We start from the raw sequence: 16244 nt of genomic DNA, 5'->3' as shown, positions 1-16244 counted from the left end.
GGTAGTCCGGCACCAGGGACTCACTGCAGGCAGGGCTGGGCAGGCAGTGGGTAGCATGAACTGGGGAAGCAGCAGGAGGAGGCTGTCCCCAGTGCTGGTGTGCTTGGTGCCCGCCTCCTATCCGAGGGTTCTCTGTTGGTAAGGAATGACGAACTCACCCTGGCAAGTCCAGGTGAGAGAAGGCAGGGTCTGGCCTAGTGCTGAGGTCATGATGGGGTGCAGTGATGGCCCCTGTGAGTACCGGACAGATGGGCAGATGACCTGCTGGATGTGGGAGAGGCCGAGGCGCAGCCTGGCACTGGCCTCTATAGTCTAACCTCGGCCAACTGTCTTGAATGCTGTCCGCCATTCCCCGTGCTAATTGTCTAGACCTGGGAGACTCAGTAAGTGTTGGAATTCACCTTTGTGATTGTGGTATTTCAGTTTGTAGGCTTATCATAAGCCACATTTTGTAGGCTTATCAAGCAAGCATAAAATTATAAGTTTGTATGCAAAACCCAGATGCAAATTTCTTAGGAGACTAAGTAATAACACTGTTGTAAGGTTTTTAAATAAATCTGCACTTTAAGCAAAAGTAAGTTATACAGATCAGACATTCCCATCACTTTTAATATCTGTTGCCTCATATTTGAATTTCTCATTTAGTACCCTGGATTATTTGTTCATTTTTGTTTTAAGGTGAACATGTTCTTGACCTCAAAGGGTTTTTTTTGTTGTTGTTATTTTCTTTTTTTGAATTGAAATGATCAGGCCAGCTGATTATGTGGTAACACAGTACTTTACAGAAGACCATCTGGCTTCAGTCATCAATAATAAAGAATGTCATTATACCTGCATGAGTCATCCAGCCCTGCCGAGGATCTGCTTGCTTGTGCTTTGTGTCTCTCATCTCTCATGCCCTGCTCCAGGTTGGCAAAGTCAGGGAGGAGTTGAAGTGAGGGGCCTGTTGCTGTGAGAAGGCTTCTGGGCACCAGGCCTGAGCATTGCTGTTACAAATATAAACTCTCTCAGCCCCACTGTGGAGAGGCGGGAATGGGCCTTGAACATCTACATTTGTGATCTAGAATGGAGATGATAATGTGTTAGGTCTAAAGCATATTCATAAGGTGTTCATGAAACTCTTAATTCCTTTCCCTTCTTTGAGAATTTTTATTTTTTAAAATTAATTTCTTTTTTTCTTTTTCTTTTCTTTTTTTTTTTGAGAAAAGCAGCATCACATGGTGATTTAGGAACATGAGCTTTAGGGCCAGACTGCCTGGGTTTGCATCCCAGCGCCGCCACAGTTGAGCTGTGACTTTGGTCAAGTTACTTAACCTTTCTGAGCCTTAATTTTCCTCATCTCTAGAACTGGGAGAAAAATAATATCTACCTTTAAGGTGGTGAGGATTAGATGAGTAAATATACATCAGGCATTCAGAGTAACAATGAAGGAAGTAAGTGCTGGAAAAATGTTCACCATTAGTACCATTTCTTTCTCCTGACAAGATAGTCACAAACAAGAGAAAGTGGAACTGTAGTGTGAGAAGGAGCTTGAGCCATTTATTTGCTGCTTCTGCAAATACCAGGCCTCTTGGGACCAGCTCTTTTTTTGCCTGGGGTGCTGGAAAAGCAAAAGCAGTTGTGTTTGAGATGCCAAGCTGAGGGACTGGTATACACCAGCCAGGAGCTTTGGACTTGATTTCCAGCATCACCTCTTTTTGTCTGTATGACCTTATGTGTTGTTTCTTCTTGGTTTTCTCATCTGCCAAATAGTCCTTACCACACCTACTTACTGGATTGCTGGGACTGATGAAAGTGGAAATGTATGTGATATATTTCTGCCCAGAGTCTAGTACAGTATATGGCTCAGAGTTAGTCAAGAAGAGGCTCTCACAACTTTTAGTTAATAAATAGACACAGTTTTTGATGTAGATGCTGTATATGCTTTGTCCAGGGCACATCTGACTTCGTTCTAACTGGACCATGTTCTTACTTGGGCCTTATAGACTTCAATTGGGGTAATGTTAATGTATTACTTTCAGTTATCTTTTCAAATTTCATAAAAATTTTGAAACTTATGTTTTCTATTAATTTTAATTATGATTTCAGAGAGATTTCCTTAGCAGGGAAAATAAAAATCACCAGTGGTAAGAGAGTCACACTAAAGCCATAGTTCCCTACCCACCCACCCCATAACTTTATTTACTTATTTTTTCATGTGGTGCTGAGAATCAAATCCAGTACTTCACATGTGCTAGGCAAATGGTCTACCATTGAGCCGTAACCTCAGCCTTAAAGCCATAGTTCTTGAAGTCCAGACAAGGCATGCCATTATTAGCTGGCGTTTGTGAGAAATGCACATTCTCAGGCTTCAGCCACCTCCCTCTCCTCAAACACAGCGTGCACGCGCGCGCGCGCGCACACACACACACACACACACACACACACACTGGGGCTGGGGCCCGCAGGTAATTCTTATGCATGCTAAAATCTGAAAATCAGTGCTGTGCAAGAAGGGAATATTGGATTTGGGAATAAAATAGTCGTTTTCACCTTTACTTAGTTAGCTCTGGGCTAAAGGGTCCAGAGCACACCAGCATACAAATATTGCTAACTGCTGGTGAATTGGAGTTCTTGAGAATAAAGGTGGGGAGAAAGAGAATGGCCTTGAGGTCGTTTGGGTTTGTATGCACCAGGGCTCTGGCCAGATTGGCAGGGATGGTGACATTGCCTTGGAAGTATTGTCCTTTGTCTTATAAATAAAAGGGGGCTATCTTTCTTGGATTCCTTGGTTCTTGCTGCACAGTTCAGAGTCACTGAGTAGATTCATCCTGGGATCACAGTGAAGTACAGGACTTCCTTGGCTATTGCCTTCACTGGATCAAGCAAAGAAATTTTAACAAATAGATCCAATAATTAGTTGCAATTGTGATAAATGTGGAGAAGTCCAGAGTGCAGTGATCACAGAGGAATTTTTGAACCACTGAGAACATTTCTTTGAAATCAAGTTTTTCAAGTAACTGCCAATTGCCCTGTGCAATGGTCAGTTCTCAGCCCTTGTTTTCTGGACTCATCAGCAGCTAACCCCTTTCTTTCCCTCCAGATGGCTCATCCTTCCTCTTCCCAATCCTGTAAATGTTGGAATGCCTCTCAGGTACTTCCCAGTCCATGGTCACTCCTTATGTCATTTCTGCTGGACTTGAGTCTTCATAGGCCAGACCTACACGGGAGCCCTATGCTTGTCTTCAGTCAGGACTCTACCCCTGAACTGCAAATCCAGGCATCTAGCTGCCTAAAAGACTGTAAGAAGACCAGGTAAAAAGTAAATGTGAAGCTTTGTAATTCAAGCAGATGTCAGAGGCTTGGGGCTGGGAACATGATTCAATCGACTTTGTGAATCTTTTAGACAACATTGTGTACATAGACTTAAGGAATGGGCATTATTGTGAGAAAATGAGGCTGCGCAGATCCAGTCCTGACAGCCATTGACAGGGGCAGTGATGGCTGCAGGAAAGGACAGGCTGGTAGATTTCAGTATCATGGATCTGACTCTTGTCATGGGAGCAGAGGTAAGTACATGGCCTGTTGGTTTGGGCTCATATGACGGGGAGTGTCTTGGATGGCCTTCTAGAATTTCAGGTTAGCTCTTAGATCTTAGAACTTCAGAAGGTGGCTAATCCACGGGAGCTTGAACTGACATTCAGTCTTCTCACCTAGGATCTTTCTGGGTGACTCACAAAGTCACAGAACATCACAAATTGCAGATAATGCAGATCAGGGTGGTCAGTATGAGTAGCTGGCTTTGGACCTAGAGGCGAACTACAAGATAATAAAACTATTTTCACTTTCATAAGCCCTTACACCTTTGGAAGGTGAGCTTCAATGAGCTTACAGAGACAGAGCAGGTCCCAGTTTCGGGTACTATGGAGTGTGCACATTCCATTTGCCTCCCTAATGAAGCTGGGAAGCTGAACGGAGTACATGGAGCAACTGTCTGGGTGCTGGAAGGTACTTGGCAGCAGTGGACAGTGGAGGACCAGGGTTCCCAGCACTGCTGAAGTGATACAGAGTTCAGCGATTTTTTTCCCCTCTGATATCCCCCAACCTGAACTTGGGCAGCCCTAAATCCAGAAAGGGGTGCTCAGGTGGGCACAGTACCAGGAGAAGCCCTGGTGTGTGAGATCTGAGGAGGCACTAACACTCAGGCAAAAGCCCTGCTTGTCATTGTCCTTCCCCTGTGCTATTGCACCCCAGCTCCCAGACAGTCTTAAGGCATCAGCAGTGGGGACTGGAGCCCTTAGGACAAGGAACTGAAGAAAAGAGCTTTCTTCCCCAGAAGGTGGGTGAAGCTCCAGCACTTTATCCTGTCTTGCCTCCACCTGGTCCCGATGAAGACACAGTTGTGGTAAGTGTGTGGCTAGATAACCTGAACAGAGGAGACCTAGGGAACCAGAAAGTGTTGGGGGATTGCAGGGAGGAGAAGCATAGGAAAGTGATCCTTTAAAGTGTTTAGAACTCCTGGACTTCCTACCAGGTTGTGGGAGTGTGGTTCCCACCCGAAGTGGTATTTGTAGACTGAAGACTGAACTTCATGGATCCCAGACTGGTTATTGGGTGACGCACACGTGGGATAGATTGAAAAAGTACTGAGAATGTGGCTGAGTTTGGAACCACAACTCTAAGAAGGCTAGCTGGAACTTGGGTCTAGAATCCAGCTGGATCATTTACCAAAAAAAAAAAAAAAAATGTCAATGTTTAGACAAGATCCAGACTCTCATAATACAATATTCAAAACATCTGGAAGGCAGTTCAGAATTACCTGGCTTATGAAGAACTACAGTTATGTTTTTTAAAAAAATATTTTTTAGTTGTAGTTGGACACAATACCTCTGTCAGTGCTCCTCTCTAGACACAGGAAGAGCTGAGTGCCACCATCAGCTAGCTGGGTCTAACTGGCCCAAAGGCATCCCAGCCTCCACCATCAGCAGAGCGCATGTTCCAGGCACATTAGGGTAGACCAGGTCCTGGGCAGGGAGAGATTGGAACATTTTGAAAGAACTAAGATGCTACAAATTGAACTCTCTGACCACAGTGGATTATACTAGAGACAGTGACAGAAAGATGGCAAGAATGCCTCCAGAAACTTGGAGGTTAAACAAGTGACAAACTTATAAATGAGTTATGCGTTAATGAGAAAGTCAAAAGGAAAACTACAAAATATTTTTTTAATTATACATGAACACAATACTTTATTTCATTTATTTATTTTTATGTGATGCTAAGGATCAAACCCAGTGCCTCACATGTGTGAGGCAAGTGCTCTGTCACTGAGCCACAACCCCAGCCCCCTACAAAGTATTTTGAAATACTTTCTAGGATGCAGTGTTTAGAAAGAAAATTGATAGCATTAAAATTCTTATATTACGGGGCTGGGGTTATGGCTCAGTGGTAGAGTGCTCACCTAGTGCAGACGAGGCACTGAGTTCGATCCTCAGCACCACATAAAAATAAATAAAAGGTATTGTGTCCAACAACAACTAACTAACTATATAAAAATTCTTACAAGACGAAAGGTCTCACACCAGTAATATAAGTTTCTATCTTAAGAAGACATGAAAGGGCAAACCCAAACCGAGCAAATAATAAACATAGAAACATAAATAATGAGGTTAAGACAAGAAAATGGTAGTGGAGCCAAGAGCTGGTTCTTTGAACTGATCAGTAAAATTAATCAAACTCTAGTGTACTGACAAAAGAACTAAGTTTTCAGTAAAAGAAATGAAAAAGTGAGGGATACCACTGTGGACCACACATAAATGAAAAGGATAAGAGAATGTTTTGGATAGCTCTCTCTACATAAATTTGACACCTTACATGAAATGGTCCATTTCTTTGAAGATTACAAATCATATAGGATGAAATAGATAACCAGAGTGATCTTTCAATTACTTAAAGGCAAGTCGTAGTTAAAAACCTTCCCCCAAAGACCTCCAGGCCCACATGGTTTCACTGATGAATTCTACTGAATATTTATAGAAAAAATTATAATTTTAGAAGAGGGAAGACTTCCTGACTGATTTTATGTGGCTGGTATTACCCTGATAACTAAACCAAACAAATAGATTACTAAAATAAGACAAACTGCAGCCCAGCATCCCTTAAGACCACACACATGAGGTCCTCAATACGGTATTAACAAATTGGATCCAAGAATACGTTAAAAAAGCAATACACATGACTAAGAGATGTTTATCCTGGGAACACAAGGCTGGCTCAGCATTTGAAACCAGTCAGTATGATTTGTCACAGTGCTAAGCTAAAGAAAACCACAGAGCCTATTAGTTGAGGCAGACAAAGCATTTGATACAATTCAGTGTCCATTTCCAAAAAACCATCTCAGCAAGGACAGTAGAAGAGAGCCTCCTAAACCTGGCAGAGAACATCTTCAAAAATAGCTTTTGCTATAGCCCAACTGAACGCTCATTTGCCACTGGTGGGAGTGCACAGTGGTGTAGCCAATCTGGAAGAGCAGTTAGGAATTAAAAAAAAAAAAAAAAAAAAGTTTTGGAAGTGGGGTGGAATGCAGGAGCACTCTACCATTGAACTTCATCCCCAACCCTTTTTGAGACTTGGCCTTGCTAAATTGCTAAGGCTGGCCTTGAATTTGTAATCTTCCTGCCTCAGCCTCCCTAGTTGCTGGGATTACAGGTGTGTACCACTGTGCCCAGCTAGATATTTCTTAGACAGTGAAGTATATGCAGTTGTCTTTTGGTATCTCTGGGAGATTGATTCTGGGGCCCTCTGCAGATCCCCAAATCCTCAAGACATTCAAGTCCTTTAATGAACTAGGATTACTTAACATACTTCATACTATATAAATGCTGTGTAAATAATCTTGAGCCATGTTGTTTAGGGAATTATGACAAATGCCGTGCAGATGCAGGGTTTTTCCCAAGAATAGTTTTGGTTGGCGGTTGGTTGAATTGTTTGGTTAGGAACTTGCAGATATGGAGGTCTGACTGTACCTTAAATTAGCCCAGCAATCCTGCTCTTCAGATTTTAGCATAGAGAAATGAAAATTTATGCTGATACAAGATCTACATGGGTGGTCGGCCAGTCCCCTTCGTCTCCCTCTGCCCCCACTTCATTCTGGCCTCATCAGCTTGCTATTTTCTTTAGACCTGTGTCCCTGCCCTTGCCCTGCCTTCTGCATGGTATTTATAGGGCCAGGTGTCAGCTCAGTTGGTGTCTTCTCAGGTTCCCCTGAGAACCCAGTCTAAAGGGACCCCGTGCCCACATGCTCAGTCTTTTGCAGGCTTCTGGGTCTTTTTTTTTTCTTTCATTAATTTTTATTTTTTATTAGTTGCTCGAGACAATACAATGATCTTGACATATCATACATTTGATTCAAATGGGGTATGAATTCTCATTTTTCCACGTGTACAGATTGCAGGATCACATTGGTTATACAGCCACGTATATACATACAGCAATACTAGTGTCTGTTGTATTCTGCTGCCCTCCCTATCCCCCCTCCCATCACCTCTCTCTACCCAGTCTACTGTGACGCATTTCTCTCTTTTTTTTCCTTCCCCCTCACACCATCATATATGTATATTGTATAACGATGAGGGTCTCCTTCCATCTTCTGTGCAATTCCCCTTCTCCCTCCCATTCCCTCCCACCTCTCTTCCCTCATGCTCTTCCTCTCTACTCTGTTTTGAGTCACCTCCCTTATATCAGAGAAGACATTCAGCATTTGTTTTTTAGGGATTGGCTAACTTCACTTAGCATAATCTGCTCTAATGCCATCCATTTCCCTGCAAATGCCACCATGATTTTTTTTAGTGCTGAGTAATATTCCATTGTGTATAAATGCCACATTGTTTTATCCATTCATCTATTGAAGGGCATCTAGGTTGGTTCCACAGTCTAGCTATTGTGAATTGTGCTGCTAAGAACATTGATGTAGATGTGTCCCTGTAGTATGCTCTTTTTAGGTCTTTTGGGTATAGTCCGAGAAGGGGAATAGCTGGGTCAAATGGTGGTTCCATTCCCAGCTTTCCAAGGAACTTCTGGGTCTTTTCTGCACGCACTTCTCTTCACCGAAATCCTGCCCATGTTCACTGCTTCACTGCCTATCTCTCAAGCCCGTCAGCATGTAGTCAGGAGGCTGAGGCCCAGACCTTGCCTCTTGTCAGTACCTGACTTCAGGGGATGGCTAATTTGTAATCTACCACTTGCCGTTTTATTGATATTGTTTTATTCTTCTTTCTGTGGCATCATATACATTTCCCTATAGGCTTACATATTCTCCCATGATTTCATTTCTACTTACTAAGTAATGATCCTTGGGGTTCCTGTCTCATGGTTTACCAGTTGTTTCTTCAATAAGCATTTGATCCCTGTGATTCTGGTGACATGTAATAAGATTGGGTTTGTGGTTTGCTTGGAGGCCACAGTGAACAAATGAATCAGTCTTGCCTCCCTGACCTCCAGTGTGAAGATGGTGATGTTACAGATAAACCAGATCAGCATGTGGAGATGCAGGAAGTTTTGGAATTAGCTGGGTAACTCAGAAAACTTTAGGGAGAAACTTTTTTTTTTTAATTGATAAATAAATGAAAGCGGAATGCATTAAAATTCTTATTACATGTATACAGCACAATTTTTCATATCTCTGGTTGTATATAAAGTATGTTGACACCAATTTATGTCTTCATACTTTGGATAATGATGTCTGTCACATTCCACCATCCTTACTAACCTCCTGCTCCCTCCCTTTCCCTCCCACCCCTCTGCCCTATCTAGAGTTCATCTATTCCTCCCATGTTCCCCCTCCCTACCCCACTATGAATCAGCCTCCTTATATCAGAGAAAACATTCGGCATTTGTTTTTTTTGGGATTGGCTAACTTCACTTAGCATTATCTTCTCCAACGCTATCTATTTATCTGCAAATGCCATGATTTTATTCTTTTTTATTGCTGAGTAAAATTCCATTGTGTAAGGGAGAATCCAGTGCTAGCTTGAGATGCAGAAAAGTTCTTAACTTCTGATTGTTGCTTTAAGTTTCAAAATTTAGTAAAAATGAACCTGTCATCACATGGTATGCTGTGTAGTGTAAACATTACTGCTGCACTAATCCCAGCTATTTGGGAAGCTGAGGCAGAAGGATCCAAGTTTTAGGCCAGCCTGGGCTACTTAGGCTTAAAATAAAAAGGGCTGAGGATGTAGCTCAGTGATAGAAAGCTTGCCTAGCATGTGTGAGGACCTGGGTTCAATTCTCACTACTGGAGAAATAAATTTGGGAATGGTGCTCAGTTTTGACGTTTGAGATAGAGGGTCGGGGTGTAAGTCTAAGTCAGTGATAGAGTACTTGCCCAGCGTGTGTGAGGCTGTGTGTTTTATCCCCTGCACCACAAAAAATAATAAGTAAATTATGAGATAGAAATTACTCCTGGGTGGGCAGCAATATGTGCAGGGAGTTTGGGGAAGCATATCTTTTTCTCAGTACTAGCAATTGCTTAGTACTGTATCACTGAGCAACACCCCAGCTCTTTTTATTTTTTAAGACAGGATCTCGCTAAATTGCCCAGGCTGGCCTTGAACTTGCCATCCTCCTGCCTCAGCCTCCTGAGTAACTGAGATATAGGCACGTGCCATCATATCCACAGGGAAACATATTAATGCATACTCAACACATTTTCCACGACTCTCCTTCCTGAATAACTATTGAATCTGTGGCTTCCCAGCATGAGCAAACCTCTCAAGTGTGTTGGGCCCTGGGTGAATGGCTGGAGGTAGGAGGCTGGAGAGGCTCAGAACCTGTCCCTGTCTCTGGGAGCTGAGCTCCACAGTACTTAGCCCTCTTCCAGTTGCAAGCATGATTTCCAGAAAGTCACACTTGACTCCCCAAGCTGGATCAGTGCGTCCTGGGGCTCCCTTCCCACTCAGCTTCCCTGAGCAGATCTGTCTGTTCACTGGTCCATGAGTGACTTGGGGCAGGGGCCTTTCCCCTCTTTATTCCTAGGGCCAAGCACTCATTTTATTTATTTTTTTTTTACTCCTTCACATTTATTCTTTTTTGTTATACACGACAGAGTCAATTAGGATCCCATTCTTGTGGGTGTACATGATAGTGAGATGCACTGTGGTGTATTCGTATATGTACATGTTATGTCAGGTTCATTCTACTGTCTTTCCTATTCTGATCCTACCCCTTACCTTCATTCCCCTTTGTCTAATCCTCTGAATTTCTATATTCTCCCTCAGTCCCCTTGTTGTGTGTTAGCATCTGCATACCAGAGAGAAATTTGACCTTTGATTTTTTTTTTTTTAAGGAGGAGAGATTTATTTGGGCTCACAGTCTCAGAGGTTTCAGTGCATGGTTGGATGGCTCCATTGTTTTGGGCCTGAGTGAGGCAGACCGTCATGGCAGAAGGGCATGCCGGAGTAAATAAAGCTGCTCAGCTCACAACAGTCAGAAAAAAAGAGACAAGGACTAGAGAACAAGATAATAGTTCCCAAGGGCACACCCCCAAGGACCTACTCCCTTCAACAAGGTCCATCTCCTGTAGCTTCTATAACCTCCCAATAGTCCATTTAGCTATGGTTCCCTCAATGGATTAATCCACTGATAAGCTACCACCCCACACAATCCAAGCACTTTCCCAAACCCATCTGAACCTCACTACATTGGGGATCAAACCTTCAACATATGACCTTTGGGGGGGGACGTTCTAGATCCAAACTGTAACTACCACCCATAGTGGAAAACATTGATCTGTTCCTCAACAGTAGTTTTGTTCCCTAAAGAAGGAAAAAATGGAATCCTAAAATACACAGGCTTTTAAGAATTGCTTTTTTCACCCAGAAAAATCTCAATGATTTTTAATTCACCCAAGTTATTGCATACATCAATAGTCTATTCCTTTTGCTTGCTGAATATTCCATTTATGGATATATCATAATTTGTTCATCCATTGGCTCTTTGAAAGACATTTGGGTCGTTACCACGTTCACACAGGTTTTTTTTTTTTTAATTGTTGGTTGTTCAAAACATTACATAGTTCTTGATATATCATATTTCACACTTTGATTCAAGTGGGTGACCTTTGATTTTTTGGTATTGGCTTATTTCACTTAGTATGACAGTCTCTAGCTCTATCCGTTTACCTGCAAATACCATTATTTCATTCTTCTTTAAGGTTGAATAATATTCCATGTGTATATATGCCACATTTTCTTCATTCTTTCATCTGTTGAAGGGCACTTAGGTTAGTTCCATAGTTTAGCTATTGTGAATTGAGCTGCTATAAACATTGATGTGGCTGTGTCACTGCAGTATGCTGATTTTAAGTCTTTGGTTATAAACCAAGGAGTGGGATAACTGGGTTAAATGGTGGTTCCATTCCCAGTTTTTTGAGCAATCTCCATATTGCTTTCCAGAGTGGTTTCACCAATTCGCAATCTCACAGCAATGTATGTGTGTACTCTTTTCCCCATATCCTTGCCAACATTATTACTTGTATTCTTGATAATTGCCATTCTGACTGGAGTGAGGTGAAATCTCAGCATAGTTTTAATTTGCGTTTCTCTAATTGCTAGGGGGCAAACACTCTTAAGTGCTTGCTGGATGGATGGAAGGAAGGACAACTGTATTTGTGTGATAGCACACTGATTCCACAAGTGCTTGAGTTTCTTCTCTGCCTTGTGCTTTGCCTGGCCTCCAGCCAGCTCAAAGGTTTTACAGTCTAGTGAGGTAATGTGAGTCAAATACTAGTGCACTTACCAATGAGGGCCCCCCAAACCAGAGCCTGGTGCTAAGAGAGAGGGTGCTGTGGATGAGGTGGGCAGGGAACATTTCTGCAAGGATGTTGGAGATGAGACCTGAAGGATTGTCCCCCAGCCTTCATACTAGTTTCAAGAAAATTTTCAAAGAATAATTTGATGGATACACACACATGTTCCACTTGGGTCAATAGTTGCTGACATGTTGCATCTGTACTTTATTGTGCCAATATTTTTTAAACATTGAACCATTTGAAGGTAAGTTGAAGTTGTCTTGAAGTCTTCTTGCTCCTAAATACTTCAGCATACACCTTTTAAGAATCAAGACATTTCTTGTATGGAACCATGAAATTGTATCTAAGAGGATTGCTAGTAGTGGCACAATAGCATAGATCATGTTCCAGTTTCTTCAGTTGTACCAAAATGTGTGTTTTAAACCAGTATCCTGTTGGGTTTATGTATTGACCTTTATTAGTTATAGGTCCCTTTATTCATTTTTTTGTTTTTGTTTTTTGGGTGCTGGGCCTGGAACCCATGCTAGGCAAGCTATATCCAGAGCCTCTCTATGAAAGATGTATCTTTTGCGGGGGGGGGGAGGGGGGAGGGGGTCCTGTGGGTTGAACTCAGGGGCACTTGACTCCCAAGCCACATCCCCAGCCCTATTTGTATTTTATTTACAGACAGGATCTCATTGAGTTGTTTAGTGCCTCAACTTTGCTGAAGCAGGCTTTGAACTTGCAATCCTCCTGCCTCAGCCTACTGAGCAGTTTGGATTATAGGCATGTGCCACTGTCCTGGGCCTCCCCACCTTTTTTGGACCGTGAATCAAAGATTTATTTCATGCCTTGAGATGAATAAGATGGCAAAAGTGATTCCAAGAGCATTTAAAGACTTAGTTATGTAGATGGGCATACAAGCCAAGAAAAAATCAGCACAAGATTGCTAGATTATGGAAACATAAATCTACACATTAAAGTGTAACTTCATGGTATTTGGGCTTTAATGGAGTAATAAGTAGCACAAGACCTGCCCTACAGGGGCAGGTGATCTTTAAGCAGGATGTTGGAAATGCTGTGGGCAAGTTGAGAGGATCAGGATCCCCCAACTGTGGTTTTGCTTTAATTCCAGATTTTGGGTGCTTTTTCTTAACAAGGCCTTCACTTACACTGCTAGCGAGGATCAACCTCTGTTTTTAATCTCCTATTACTTTTTAAAAATGACTTTGTTGAAATACACTTAATACCCCATAAAGTCTCATTGTAAGCATTAATAAACTTTTACAGTTTATTAAGAATGTACTCAGCTATCACTGCAGTCCAGTTTTAGAAGATTTTCATCATCCGAAGTCTTAGAATGTTTTCATGCTGTTTGCAGTCAGTCGCCATTCCCACTTCCAGGCTGATGTGCTTTTGTTCTCCAGACGCTGTGGGCTCAACTGGCTTTGGTGTTGTGCCTGGGCATAATAAGCCTGCACAGTCTGGCGGTGGGCTTGCCTCTGGTGGCCTGGGCGCAGCCCTTATAAGGAATTTCATGTAAATGGAATCATGCAGATTACCAGCATCTTCCACTTGCTGGAATGATTTTGAAGTTCATTCATTATCAGCGTGTGCCAGTAGTTTGTTACTTTTCATTGCTGTTTGTTCCTTCTCAAGTTGGTGGACATGGGATCATTTTAAGGGTTTGGTCATTATGAACAATTCTATGAATTTTTGCATGCAGGTCTTTTTGTGGATGTATATCTCTTGGATAGGGTCCTAGGAGTGTGGAAGGTGTATGTTGTATATAAGAAACTGTCCAAATCTTTTCCAGAATAGCTGCACCATTTTACATTCTTCCCAAGGATTTGTGAGAATTCCAGCTTGTCCACATGGGTACCATCAGTTGTCATTCATCTTTTGATTTTCCTAATGGATGTCATAGGCTTCTTCTGAGTGAAGAAGTTTCTGCCTGCAATTTGGGAGTTCAGGAAAATCTGGGTCCCAGATAAGGGTGGGGTTTGAACTTATGATGAAGGGATTTCTATGAGAGTCCATCAAAGCAGAGAGCCTAGTATTGCCCACTGCTGACCTGGGAGAGTTTTGACCCTATGCAGGCTTTAAGGATTTTTAAAAATTGAGGTTTAATTTACAGACAGTGGCATGCTCTGATGAGAGTCTACCATTTAGTTTCTATGAATGCATATCACGATAACAATTCTGTCACCTCTAAAAGTTTATGCCCCTTTGCAGTCAGCGCTCCCAGATGCAAACATTGTGATTTGTCAGTATGCTTTGTGTGTGTGTGTGTGTGTGCATACCCTGAGATTTTAAAATAATCTCACTGTAGAAAACGTATGAACCACAGCACAGCATAAGAAATACGATGTGCACGCCTGTGATCCCAGCTACTTAGGAAGCAGAGACCTGAGGATTCCAAGTTCCAGGCCAGCCTGGGCAATTGAGCGAGGCCCTCCCTCAAAAATAAATACCTTTTTAAATAAGGCCCGGGGTATGGCTTGGTGCTAGAGCTCTTGCCTGGCGTGAGTGAGGGAGGCCTTGGTTCCGTAGTCAGCACGGGAAGGGACAAGAAAAAAGCCCTCAGTCACCCACCAGCTAGAAGTTGCAGTGTTGACGTTTCGCGGAGTTCCTTCGGTGACGCAGTGCTGCTCTCCGTGTGGCCTCGCAGGGCGGAGCTCGGCCCTGGGCGCGCCCCTCTGCGGCTCGGCGCGCCTGGAGCGGCAGGCGCCAGCCAGAGGCCCCGCCAGCCGGGACTGCAGGGCCCCTCCGCCGTTCCCGCTGCCAGGCCGCCCCGCTGGAGCGCCGAGGCCCCGAGCGCGATCGGCGCCCATCTGCGCGCGATTGAGCGGCCTGCGCCCCGCGCCTCGGTCTGGAGCGGCGACGCCCGGTCCGCCGAGCAGCCGCCAGAGGAGGGAGCCGCTGCCGGGCATGGGGCGGCCGGCCGCGCGCCTGTGAGGCCCGGCGTTCATGGTGAGTCGGCCCAGGCGCCCCCTTCTGCCCTGCCGGCCCTGGGGCTGTGGCGCGCGCGCGAGTGTGAGTGTGCGCGCCCCGCGGCATGTGCTTCGTCCACCGGCCAAGCTTGCTCGGGGACGCGGTGCCTGTTCTTCCTGGCATCCTTTGTGTCTGCTCCACAGCTCTCCTGGGTCTAGTTTTAACGCAGACGGCGAGAGAGGGCACGTCCTTCCCCACATTCTTGCCAGCCCAAGCGCTGTTGCATCCTGATTCCAGAGCAGGTCAGTTCAGGCCCCTGGGTGGTCTTGCCGTTTGAGGGAGTTTGGGGAGATGAACCTGCACCTGCCCCAGGGCCCAGCAAGGTGGGCAGACTCCAGGGATGACTGGGCTTCCCAGAGTGAAGCTGTTAGTACATTCCACTCACCAGAACACATATTCTTGATGCTTTGTAAGAAATTTGATGATTAGGAAAGGTCTCCTGAGAGTTGCTTCCCCAAATGCCAGCGTTCCGGGTAACTTAGTGCTTTCTGTGAGCATACCGTGTTGGAGGTATACCAAAGAGCCCACAGAAAGGCTACAGCGCAGGTGTTCCCCAAGGCCTTGCCTCTGCTGTGGGCACCAGCACTGACTTCTGGGGGCTGAGCACTTACAAAACCTGAATAGGTCACTCATCCCCACGAATGACAGAACATCTCCCAGGTCCTAGAACAGGGCTCCTTTGCCTATCCCTTGTTACTATGACAGTGTGAAACCAGCTGCCCTTGACAGCTCTTCAGTCTCATTAGTCTTTACCACAACTCTATTTTAAGTACCTCTTTTAGAGAAATATTTTGAAAAGTAATTTTAATAGTAATAGAGTGACAGCCATACTTCCATGGTTTTTTTCCGTGCGCTGTGGTGTCTACGTCTTGAGGCTTACTCATTCTCATTTTATCTTAACATTTAGCAGAATGCTATTCCATTCCGATGCCATGGAGAACAGAGAAAGTGCTCCTAGCAGCTTTTTCTATCCCCAGTGCTGCCTGTAAGCTGCCAGGTCCTCAGTCTGGGAGGTCAGGCACAGCAGGTGGTGTCGCTGGCAGTTCAAGACACTATTGGGATGCCCACCTGAGTGCGGCTTTATGCCACAGTGCTTCCCAAAGCCCCTCCAGGGTTATGTTAACCGGCTGGTCTTGACTCTGTAGACAGCCGAGTCAGAGAAGTGAGCTTGCTTTTGACTGATGGCCCTTTCTCCTGGCTAAAGTAGATTCCAGGAAACCAGGTATTGGCATGATTGACTGTCTTTGTAGCACTTTTCCAGTTCTGTAAGTAGCATTAACAACCCATCTTTTCTTTCTGCTTGGAAGATTTCCTTTCATTGTTTGAGAGCCCTGGTGTTTTCCCCTTAACCTGAAAGTCTGTTGAGGCAGGCTTTTCTTTTTCTTTGCCGAGTATAATTCAGACTAATCCAGGAGTTGTTACCCTTCTCCTGGCCCTTAACCCAGGGCAGCCTCTGCAGGTAAGGTCTACCCTGCTGGCCCTGCAT

General features: G+C 44.1%; 1 protein-coding gene and 1 long non-coding RNA gene across 7 annotated transcripts in view; one reads left to right on the top strand and one right to left on the bottom strand.

Annotated features, from left to right (window-relative positions):
- The window catches only part of Tbc1d14 (TBC1 domain family member 14), a 109234-nt gene that overhangs the window by 49695 nt on the left and 43295 nt on the right, over positions 1-16244 (top strand). For 3 of the 6 annotated variants that reach the window (XM_048784124.1, XM_048784126.1, XM_048784125.1), the window contains exon 4: positions 3083-3133. The exons of 2 other annotated variants lie outside the window; for them this stretch is intronic. In XM_048784124.1, coding sequence (XP_048640081.1) covers positions 3083-3133 — 51 coding nt within the window. Of the gene's footprint in view, positions 1-3082; positions 3134-14567; positions 14738-16244 lie in introns of those variants that run through there. One more of the 6 variants, XM_015481931.2, reaches the window with a different exon arrangement.
- Positions 13-14567, bottom strand: LOC125610918. Its single transcript, XR_007340976.1, has 3 exons — positions 14360-14567; positions 4867-5003; positions 13-1060 (listed from the first exon to the last, which is right to left on the bottom strand). It is a non-coding gene; the product is annotated as an uncharacterized LOC125610918 (long non-coding RNA).

This window comes from Marmota marmota, unplaced genomic scaffold, assembly GCF_001458135.2.
Source record: "Marmota marmota marmota unplaced genomic scaffold, marMar, whole genome shotgun sequence".
Classification (NCBI taxonomy): domain Eukaryota; kingdom Metazoa; phylum Chordata; class Mammalia; order Rodentia; family Sciuridae; genus Marmota; species Marmota marmota.
Note: the sequence above shows the minus strand (reverse complement) of the source record. Positions and strands in the feature narration are given on the sequence as shown.